The following is an 11,255-nucleotide window of genomic DNA, read 5'->3' on the forward strand; positions in this document are numbered from 1 at the left end:
GGACGGGAGGACCGACAGACACGGAAGACAGACCGACAGACAGGCAGGCTCACTAGGGGCTGGGTATCCACGAGTGCGCTTGGGGAGGCCGTGGTGGTGGTGGTGTTGGGTTGGGGGGGGGGACATGGATGCGCCCAGGGTCCCCCCGGCCCAGGCTGCCCGCCTCGCTGTGGCAGCCGGGGAGCGGGGCCATTGGAAGGCCGGGGGCCTTCCCTGGTGGTCACCGCGGAGTCCCCCGCGGGACCCGTGACGCCGTGGCCGGCCGATGTGGCCCCGCGAGCGCGCGCGCGCGCGCCTGCACCACCATCACCACCATCGCCGCCGCCGCCGCACAAAGACGCCGCCGGCGCCCGGGCCATCGCCGCCCGCGCCGGGCCGGCCCCCAGCGGCGGAGCCCGAGCCCCAGAGCAGGAGGCGGTGCCCGCATTGTGCATCCCCCGCCCCCCATCCTCCGGCATGGAGAAGCCGGCAGCCGGGGGGCCGGAGGGAGCCCCGGGCCCCCGGGCGCAGCTCGCTGTCGTCTGCCTGGGTGAGTGGGGCCCAGACAGGCCTGGCGGGGTCCGGGGACCCCGGTTTTGCAGCTCCCACCTAGATGCTAGAGTTTGCCTGGGTCTCCCCTTCTACCCCCCCTCCCCCAGGGCCCTGGCTCCTACAATGGGTCTGGGCAGAGATCTCAGGCCTGAGGCCTACCAAAGAGGGGTGTGTGTGTGTGTATTGGGGGAAGGGGGTGACCCCAGAAGCAGAGTGGTTCCCCCCTGGGGTTTGGTGGTTGCTACACGTTCGTGCCATGCACCAAGGCTGTGGCCCCCACCTGGCCTGTCGCTGATCAGCTCGGCTCCTCTGGAGCTTCACACAAAGCCCAGCTGGCTGTCTCCCACCCTGAAGACCTGGAGTTGGAGTCAAGGGGTGGGGTGCTGGCTAGTCAGAGTTGGAGGAGGGGGGGTCTCAAGATGAGGCTGGTAGAGGAGGATGCCAGGGAAGGAGACAGCTGTCACAAGGAGTCATATTTTTCCCTTTGTGTCTTCCTAGACCCAAGAGGGTAGGGGTGTGTGTGTGTGTGTGTGTGTGTGTGGTGTGTGTGTGTGTGTGTGTGTGTGTGTGTGTGTGTGTGTGTGTGCATGTGTGTGTTGGGGGGGGAGTTCCAGGAGAAAAGGGGACCTCTCCAGGCCTCTGCCACCTGCCTGGGAAAGGTTCTTCCTTCTCTGCCCAGGAGTTGTTTTGGATTTTTTTTTGTCCATGGTTCCCAGGACTCTGCATGGGAAGAGGAAGGAGTTAAATCCCCAACTCACATGGCTCCTTTATTTACCTTGATGGAGGAGGGAGACCCTGGAAGGGCTGGGGTCACTAGGGGACACCCTGTGATGTCATGGTAAGGACCACCTTTTCCTTTGGAGCTGGTCCTGGAGCTTGAACTCAGAGCCTGGGTGCTGTCCTTTAGATTTTCTTTTTCCTTAAGGCTAACTTTCTACCACTTGAGCCACAGCTCCACTTCTGGCCTTTTGGTAGTTCCTTGGAGAACAGAGTCTCGTGGACTTTCCTGCCTAGGCTGGCTTTGAACTAGGCTGGTTTTGAACGGTGATTCTCAGATCTCAGCCTCCTGAGTAGCTGGGATTACCGATGTGAGCCACCAGCACGGCCTCTTGACAGATATGACCTCCTCACCTGGCCTGTGGCCCCCGAGCCTGTGGGAACACCCATTCCCTAGTTGTAGAGCAGGAGTGTGATGATCTGGTGTGTTATGACCAGGTTACAGTGGGGTCTGTGGGTATGGCAGGGTGGGTCCTGTGACTGTCCTTGGATCCTAGCCTCTTTCATCCAAGCCATTTTGGGATGGCAGGGAGTGTCTGGCAGATCTCTGAGCTCTGCCTTCTGGGATGAAGGGGACAGCCCTTAGATTTGTCTGTGTTGTCCTGTGCCTCTGTTAGGGCTGCCTCTGACCCAGGGCATGTACCCGGATCCTTCTGATCTCTCTTTGTGTTTCTCCTAGTGAACTTTTTCCTTACCGGGAGGCTCAGCAGTGCAGTTCCCGCCCTAGGTGAGTAATTCCCCACCCCCTCTTGCTGCTGATTGGCCCTTCTCAGTTAAGTGACTTCTGAGAACCTGCCTTCTGGTTCTGGCTCCATCCCCTTGTTGGGTATATCAGACCTTGAGAATCTTTTCTGCATTATAAAGAAGCTGTTTAATCTTCTGTGAGCTTCCACTTCCTGGGCCTCAAGTTTCCTCTTCTGTAAAGTGGGTGAGATTCCAGACTCTCAGGCCTGCTGGTTAGAGTTCAGTGAGCTATTAAAGCAAAAGTCTTAGTGTGGTATCTACAGCATGGTAGCCATGGAAACTCCAGAGGGCCCAAAGTACCAATGGCAGACTGGGACTCCTGTGGGCTGCTGATTACAGGGTTCCTCAGGGCCATGAGATATCATCAAATCCTTGTCTGAGTTAAAATAATACCTAGTGCCAGGCACCAGTGGCTCACGCCTGTAAGGCTGGGATTTGAGAACTGCAGTTCCAAACAAGTCGGGGCAGATAAATCTGAGAGACCCTCATTTCCAACTAACCAGCAAAAACCTGGAAGTGGAGCCGTGTGGTTTAAGTAATAGAATACCATCACTGAGTGAAAAAGCCAAGCAAGAATGCAAGGCCCTGAGTTCAAAAAAAGATGTGAGTGTGAAGTGAGAAGATGTTTGATCCCTAAGTCTTGGCCATGTTTTCTAGGGCTTCTGGTTCTGCTTAGGGTCTGAGTTCAGGTGTCAGAGCCAGGGACCTAGGAGGGGCCAATACTGGTTGATGATGGTTACAGGATGGGGAGCTGGTAAGGCCCAGTGCTAGTGTCCTGGATACCAGGTCTTGATCGCCCTCATAGTTCTCCACAGTTGGCCTCTGACCCAGTTCTGTGCTGAGCTGGGCTGGTCCTGGGACTCTTCCTTTTCAAGCCACAAAGGACAGCCCAACTTCCCATCCAGGACAGACTGGCTCTGCCCTGCTCAGGTGTCTGTGGCCAGGATAGAGTAAGGTCAGGGAGATGAGGGGCTCACATCTTTGAAACCTGAGCCTTAAGTCAGCCTTTCTTCCTATAGAGCCTGGGAGAGAAAATTGCCTTTGTCAGATTGTGGTGTTTTTATTTTTTGTACTGATCTTAGAGCTTGAACTCAGGGCCTGGATACTATTCCTGAGCTCTTTTGCTCAAAGCTAGTTCTTTACCACTTGAGCCACAACTCTACTTCTGGCCTTTTTTTTTTTTTTTTGGTGATTATTTAGAGATAAGAGTCTTAAAGACTTTCCCGCTTGGACTAGCCTCAAATTGCAATCCCCAGATCTTGGCCTCCTGAGTAGCTCAGATTACAGGCATGAGCCAGTCGCATCTAGTTTGTTGGATTTTGTATGTGTGTGTGTATGTATGTGCCAGTCCTGGGGTTTGAACTCAGGGCCTGGGCTCTGTCCCTGAACTTCTTTTGTTCAAGGCTAGCATTTTACCACTAGCCACAATGCCACTTCTTCTTCTTTTTTTTTTTTTTTTTTTAGTATAGTGGAGACAAGAGTCTCATGGACTTTCCTGCCCTGGGCTGCCCTGCTTTGAACTGTGACCCTCAGACCTCAGCTTCCTGAGTAGCTGGGATGACAGGCGTGAGCCACCAACACCCAGCTTGTTGGATTCTTTTTTTGTTGTCGGTCATGGGGCCCGGACTCTGGGCCTGGGCACTGTCCCTCAGCTCTTCAGCTCAAGGCTAGCACTCTACCACTCTTGAGCCACAGCGCCACTCCTGGCTTTTTCTGCTTATGTGGTGCTGAGGAATCGAACCCAGGGCCTCATGCATGCAAGGCAAGCACTCTACCACTGAGCTACCGTCCCAGCCCCTTGTTGGATTGTTTTTAAACTGTCTCCAGTGTGGGGTATATTCAGGACTGTGATTCCCCCACTCTGGCACGGGGCTCTCCACCATGGTTCTGTGGCTAGGAATTTCTCTTTGGTGCCTCACACAGGAGTTGTGATGAGGAATGGGCCTCCACCTTCCTCTCGGCCTTCACTGGCCTCAGATTCTCTTAATGGCTGAGCAGTCTCTGAGGCTTTGCCCCCTTCATCTGGGCCACTACCTCGGCTCCTAGGGTGGGGCAAGATTATGCTGCCGGATAGCCTGACCACTTCCCAGAATGCCTGAGGTGAGGCTCAGGCTGGTGTGGTCAGGTTACACTGGCAGGTAGTCGGGAAATCAGATCTACCAATTGTGCATCATCAGGCTTTGCTTGCATTCTCTCAGGAGGATTTAATGATTCTTTGGGCCAGGGAAAAAGGACACAGGCTCATGAAAGTGCCCACTCATCCTTTTTTTTTTTTTTCCACTTGAGCTGGTCACTAAGGGCAGAAGCAATCTGTCACCCATCCCTTGCACGTGATACCAGCACACCTCTGTGGTCCCAAACAGCCAAATACATGCCCTGCTGTCTCTGTCTGCCCAGCCCGCCTTAATACTGTACCACAGTTCTTCCTTCCCATGAGGGGAATCCCTGGAAGCCCCTGTCCCCTTCTTCTCTGTCACTGGCATGAGATGGCCACTGTCCTCAGATCCCTCCCTTCCTCCCTTCCTTCCTTCCTTCCTTTCTTCTTTCCTTCCTTCCTTCCTTCCTTCCTTCGTTCTTTCCTTCTTTCCCTGGTCCTGGAGTTTGAACTCAGGGCCTAGGCCCTGAGCTTCTTTTGCTAAAGGTTAGTGCTCTACCACTTGAGTCACAGTTCCACTTTCCTACTTTTTTTTTTGGTGGTTAATTGGAGTTAAGAGTCTTTGGATCTTTCCTACCCTAGCCTGGCTTCAAACCAAGACCCTCAGATCTCTGCCTCCTGAGTAACTAGGATTATAGGCGTGAGCTACCAGTGCTCAGCTCCATGAATGCTTGAGTCACAGCCTTGCCCTTGGCCATGGCCAGCCCTGGTTGGACTGGATGTCAGCATAGGAGATACCATGTATAGGGAAGAGAGGGCTCCAGTACCCTCAAACCTGTTTCCTACCCAAAGGTGAGCTGTGCTTCTCTCAGCCTCTTCTTCCCCCCTAGCTGCCTGTAGCGGGAAGCTGGAACAACACACAGAACGGCGTGGTGTCATCTATAGCCCAGCCTGGCCCCTCAACTACCCACCGGGCACCAACTGCAGCTGGTACATCCAGGGTGACCGAGGGGACATGATCACCATCAGGTAAACAGGGTATGGGGGAACAGCTGGGCACCACACCTGTGTGGTAGCTCACACCTGTCATCCTAGCTCCTCAGGAGGCTGAGACCTGAGGCTCACAGTTCAAAGCCAGCCCAGCCTAGAACATCCATGAGAGACTCTTATCTAAAGTGAACCATTAAAGAGCCAGCAGTGGAGCTGTGGCTCAAGTGGTAGACCACTAACCTTGAGTGTGAAAGCTCAGAGACAGTGCCCAGGCCCTGAGTTCAAGTCACAGGACTTGCACCAAAAAAATAGTAGTAGGGCTAGGCACTAGTGACCTAGACCTGTCATTCTAGCTATTCAGGAGGTCACTGAGATTTGAGGATCACAGTTCGAAGCCAGCCCAGGCAGGAAAGTCTGGGATTTTTTTTTGCCAGTCCTGGGGCTTGAACTCAGGTCCTAGGCACTGTCCCTGAGCTTCTTTTGCTCAAGGCTAGCACTTTACCGCATGAGCCACAGTGCCACTTCCGGCTTTTTCTGTGTATGTGAGACTGAGGAATCAAACCCAGGGCTTCATGCATGCTAGGCAAGCACTCTACCACTAAGCCACATTCCCAGTCCCTGTGAGACTCTTATCTCCAATTAATCACAGAAAAAACCTGGAAATCGAGGTGTGCCTCAAGTGGTAGAGGGCTAGCCTTGAGTAAAAAGGCTCTCAGGGATAGCGCTCAGGCCCAGAGTTAAAACCTCAGGACTGGGCTGGGGGGGGGGGGGGGGACGGGGAGGGTGGAGGGGAAAGAAGGAGAGGGGAAAACTAGTGAGGGAATCCTACATACTGGATGTGGGAGTGAGTGCAGCAGGCGTGGAGGGCTGGTGTGTGGGTGTGGCTAGGTATGTAGAGAGATGAATGTCCATGGCATTTTATGGCCCACCCCCCCCACCCCACCCCGTATCCCAGATCGCTGGGCCTCCATGGCCTGGCATCCTGACTGGATTCTTTCTGTCCTGAGCTTCTTTCTCAGGGTAGTGGGTTGTCAGAGGCATTCAACTCCATTAGGAAGGCATCCTAAAGACTGTGGCTCTGTGTAGCATCCTCTGCCGTGCAGGTGGCTTCCGGCTTGGCTGGCATGAGCCCTGAGCAGGGCTCCCCGCAAGGGACCATGAGTAGAGTGGGAATCTCAGCCGGGAAGAGATCCAGGCTGGAGCTGGTGTTCAAACCCTAGAAGAAGGCAGAGAGGGAAGCAGTATGAAATGACCAGATGGCAACATGTTTTTGAGAACACACTATGGGTTCTGGCAGCTGTACCTTCTCTACATGCCAACATCCGAAAGTTCCCCTGGGTCTAATTATTCCACGGTCCCACAGGACAGGGCCATGATGGGCACCAGCAAATGATGTTTCCATTCCTGTGCCTCAGTTTCCCCCCAGGGCCATGGCTAATGGTCCAGAGAGCATAACTTGTAGGAGCAAACCATGTCCTAATTTCTGTGCCTCAGTTTCCTCCACCACTACAGGGCCATGGATATGGTGCAGGGAGTACAATGAGCAGAAGCAATGTCCTGTTTCTGTGCCTTGGTTTCCCCCAGAGCCACAAAGCCGTGACTCTAGTCCAGGAAACAACAGACAGGAGCAGATAATGACCTAGTTATTTTTTTTTTGGGGGGGGGGTCTGGTCATGGGGCCTGAACTCTGGGCCTGGGCACTATCCCTCAGTTCTTCAGCTCAAGGCTAGCGCTCTACCACTTGAACCACAACACCATTTCTGGCTTTTTTCTTTTTGCTTATGTGGTGCTGAGGAATCAAACCCAGGGCCTCAGGCATGCAAGGCAAGCGCTCTACCACTGAGCCACCTTCCCAGCCCCTGACCTAGTTTTTGTGTCTAAGTTTCTTCCCTTCTGCCATAGGGCCATGGCGATGGTCTAGGGCAGTATAACAGGAGCAAGGTTCTAGTTTCTGTGCCTCAGTTTCCCCTCAGAAGCTGGGTCATGGCTCTGGTCCAGGGTTATGCAACTTCAACACTGGCCACCACGTCATTATTAAGGCTGGAAGCTTGGGCTGCCCTGTCCCTGCTGACCCACTAGGAGAGGGACCTTGGTCAGCCACCGATGTCAGAATTATTCATACACCTGTCCCATGGTCCCGCCTTTGCCCCTCGCCTACAGTTTCCGTAACTTTGATGTGGAGGAGTCTCACCAGTGCTCCCTGGATTGGCTGCTGCTGGGCCCAGCGGCCTCCCCTCGCCAGGAGGCCTTCCGGTTGTGCGGCTCAGCCATCCCGCCCGCCTTCATCTCTGCCCGTGATCATGTGTGGATCTTCTTCCATTCGGATGCCTCAAGCTCCGGCCAGGCCCAGGGCTTCCGTCTCTCCTACATTCGAGGTTTGTGGAGCTGAGGGGGTAAGATGGGACCTTCCAGGCAATAGTCTTCACTGCCTCTAGTACTCCCTGCAGGAGCTTCCGGACCAGCCTGGCCCATCTTTTTTTTTTTTGCTCCAGGCTAACATTCTACCACTTTGAGCCATAGCTCCAGTTCTTGTTTTCTGGTAGTTAACTGGAGATGAGTCTTATGGGCTTTTCTTCCCAGGCTGGCTTGGATCCAAGATCTCAGATCTCAGCCTCCTGAGTTGCTAGGATTACAGGTGTGAGCCACCAGTGCCTGAATGCTTTTTTTTTTTTTGCCAGTCCTGGGGCTTAAGGCTACCCCCAGAGCTTCTTTTGCTCCAGGCTAGCACTCTACCACTTGAGCCACAGTGCCACTTGCAGCTTCTTACTGACTCATTGGAGATAAGTCTCCCAGACTTTCCTGCCTAGGCTGGCTTTGAACCTCTATCCTCAGATCTCAGTCTCCTGAGTAGCTGGGATGACAGGCATGAGCCACTGGTGCTAGCCTTGCCTGACAGTGGAACTGTCAAGATTAGAACCTCCTTATGTCACTGAGCCCCATTTCACATTTCATGGGTGGGTGTGGCTTTAGTAAAGACTCCTCCCCTCCGTCCCCTCCCCCCCATCTCAGATCAAGGATAGAACTGACCCTAAATCCCATTAGCTCCATGGCCCTGCCATTGCCCAGGGCCCTGCTGGGGTTGGAGGAGGGGTGGAGTGGGGGGGGTAGCTCTGGGGTTCCAGGTCTTGTGTGCTAGAGGGCGGTGCTGCCCTCCTCCTGACTGCTTCTTGCCCCCTTTCTGTCCTCTCCACCCCCAGGGAAGCTGGGTCAGGTGGCCTGCCAAGCAGATGAGTTCCGCTGTGACAATGGGAAATGCCTGCCGGGCCCTTGGCAGTGTAACACCGTGGACGAGTGCGGAGATGGCTCAGACGAAGGCAACTGCTCGGCACCCGCCTCTGAGCCACCAGGCAGCCTGTGCCCTGGGGGCACCTTCCCCTGCAGCGGCGCCCGCTCCACACGCTGCCTGCCGGCCGAGCGACGCTGTGATGGCACTCAGGATTGCGGAGACGGCTCTGACGAGGCTGGCTGTCCCGACCTGGCCTGTGGCCGGCGGCTGGGTAGTTTCTATGGCTCCTTCGCCTCACCAGACCTGTTTGGTGCCGCCCGCGGGCCCTCAGATTTACACTGCACCTGGCTGGTGGACACGCAGGACCCACGGCGCGTGTTGCTGCAGCTGGAGCTTCGGCTGGGCTACGACGATTACGTGCAGGTGTACGAAGGCCTGGGTGAGCGTGGGGACCGCCTGCTTCAGACCCTGTCTTACCGTAGCAACCACCGGCCTGTGAGCCTGGAGGCCGCGCAGGGTCGGCTCACCGTGGCTTACCACGCCCGCGCCCGCAGCGCCGGCCACGGCTTCAATGCTACCTACCAAGTCAAGGGCTATTGCCTGCCTTGGGAACAGCCATGCGGGGGCAGCAGTGAGTCGGAGGATGGCTCCGGCGATCAGGGCTGTTTCTCGGAACCACAACGCTGTGATGGCTGGTGGCACTGTGCCAGCGGCCGGGATGAACAGGGATGCCCGGCTTGTCCAACTGATCAGTATCCCTGTGAAGGTGGCAGTGGGCTGTGTTATGCACCTGCCGACCGCTGTAATAACCAGAAAAGCTGCCCCGATGGTGCCGATGAGAAAAACTGCTTCTCTTGCCAGCCAGGTACCTTTCACTGTGGTACCAACCTGTGTATCTTTGAGACATGGCGCTGTGACGGGCAGGAGGATTGCCAGGATGGCAGCGATGAGCATGGCTGCCTGGCTGCCGTCCCCCGGAAGGTCATCACTGCCGCTCTCATAGGCAGCCTGGTGTGTGGCCTATTGCTTGTGATCGCTCTGGGCTGTGCCTTCAAGCTCTACTCCCTGCGGACTCAAGAATACAGGTGGGGACCAGCCACGTGGGGGTGGTTTTTGTCCTGGCAGAGGGCCCTGGGCTTATTGTGTGCCCAGCGGTGGTCTGCGAAAATCACCAGTCAGGGCAGGCCTGGGTCTTGAACTCAGGATCCGGGTACTGTTCCTGAGATGTTGGGCTCAAGGCTGGTGCTCTACCACTTTGAGCCACAGCTCCACTTCCACTTTTGTACCGGTTCATTGGAGATAAGCGTCTCGTGGACTTTCCTGCCTGGGATGGTTTTGAACTGGGATTCTCAGATCTCAGCCTTCTGAGTAGCTAGGATGACAGGCATGAACCACCTGGTTCATGCTGGCTTAGGTCAAGCCATTTTTTTTTTTTTGGCCCTTCCTGGGGCTTGAACTCAGGGCCTGAGCATTGTCCCTGAGCTTCTTTTTGCTCTGCCACTTGAGCCACAGTACCACTTCTGGCTTTTTCTGTATATGTGGTGCTGAGGAATTGAACCCAGGGCTTCATGCATGCTGGGCAAGCACTCTACCACTAAGCCACAGTCCCTGCCCAATGTAAATCTTTTTTTTTTTTTTTTGTCGGTCGCGGGGCTTGAACTCTGGGCCTGGGCGCTGTCCCTCAGCTCTTCAGCTCAAGGCGAGCGCTCTACCACTTGAGCTACAGCGCCACTTCCGGTTTTCTGGTAGTTTATTGGAGATAGGAGTCTCACGGTCTCTCCTGCCTGGGCTGGCTTTGAACCGCGATCCTCAGATCTCAGCCTCCTGAGTAGCTAGGATTACAGGTGTGAGCCACCAGCGCCTGGCTAAATTTTTTTTTTTTGTTGTTGGTCATGGGGCTTGAACTCTGGGCCCGGGTGCTGTCCCTCAGCTCTTCAGCTCAAGGCGAGCGCTCTACCACTTGAGCTACAGTGCCACTTCAATGTAAATCTTAAATGATTGCTTTTGTGCCTGTTGGAGGACTAGGCATCTTGTGTATATGTGCATATCCGTGCCAGTTCTGTGGCTTGAACTCAGGGCCTGAGCCCTATCCCTCAGCTTTCTTTTGGGGGGGCAGTTGTGAGGCTTGAACTCAGGGCCTGAGTGTGTTCACAGTTGGCACTCTTAACACTTGAGCCACAGCTCCATTTAGTATTTTCTGGTGGTTCATTGGAGATAAGCATCTCACGGACTTTACTGCCTGGGCTGGCTTTGAATCATGATCCTCAGATCTCAGCCTCCTGAGTGGTGAGGATCACAGGTGTGAGTCACCAGTACTGGCTCCCTTAGCTTTTTTTTTTTTTTTTCACTCAAGGCTATCACTCTACCACTTGAGCCACACCTCCCCTTCTAGCTTTTTGATGGTTCATTGGCCTGAAGAGTCTCACACACTCTCCTGCCTAGGCTGGCTTCCAATGGCGATCCTCAGATCTCAGCCTCTTGAGTAGCTAGGATGACAGGTGTGAGCCACAGGCACCTGGTTTGGTCATCTCTTAATGTGTGGATGGAGGGATGGGGAGGAGTTTTCTGAGTCCTGTTCCTGTGGTACATTCTGGACAGCTCTATCATAGCAACCCTCCCCCCCTTCCCCCGTCCATTGTCCTCAGGGCATTTGAGACCCAGATGACACGCTTAGAGGCGGAGTTTGTGCGGCGCGAGGCACCTCCCTCCTACGGTCAGCTCATCGCTCAGGGCCTCATTCCACCCGTGGAAGACTTTCCTGTCTACAGCGCATCCCAGGTAAGCCCCGAGGGGGTCTCTGTGTGTGACACCGCCTCCCCTCTTGCAGGGCCAGGCTTCCTGCCTAAGGACCGTGAAGCCTCAGGGCTAGGCTGGTCCAGGAGGGAGAGAGGA

The 11,255-nt window shown here is 55.0% G+C and overlaps 1 protein-coding gene across 1 annotated transcript in view; it reads left to right on the forward strand.

The window, feature by feature from the left end:
• Positions 1-11,255, forward strand: part of Lrp3 (LDL receptor related protein 3) — a 13,314-nt gene continuing 2,059 nt past the window's right edge. The window contains exons 1-6 of the mRNA XM_069998562.1: positions 1-529; positions 1,988-2,035; positions 5,038-5,176; positions 7,298-7,512; positions 8,335-9,448; positions 11,009-11,141. Coding sequence (XP_069854663.1) covers positions 457-529; positions 1,988-2,035; positions 5,038-5,176; positions 7,298-7,512; positions 8,335-9,448; positions 11,009-11,141 — 1,722 coding nt within the window. The 5' untranslated portion in view covers positions 1-456. The remainder of the gene's footprint in view (positions 530-1,987; positions 2,036-5,037; positions 5,177-7,297; positions 7,513-8,334; positions 9,449-11,008; positions 11,142-11,255) is intronic.

This window comes from Dipodomys merriami, unplaced genomic scaffold (assembly GCF_024711535.1).
Source record: "Dipodomys merriami isolate MVZ:Mamm:240054 unplaced genomic scaffold, mDipMer1.0.p SCAF_52, whole genome shotgun sequence".
Lineage (NCBI taxonomy): Eukaryota > Metazoa > Chordata > Mammalia > Rodentia > Heteromyidae > Dipodomys > Dipodomys merriami.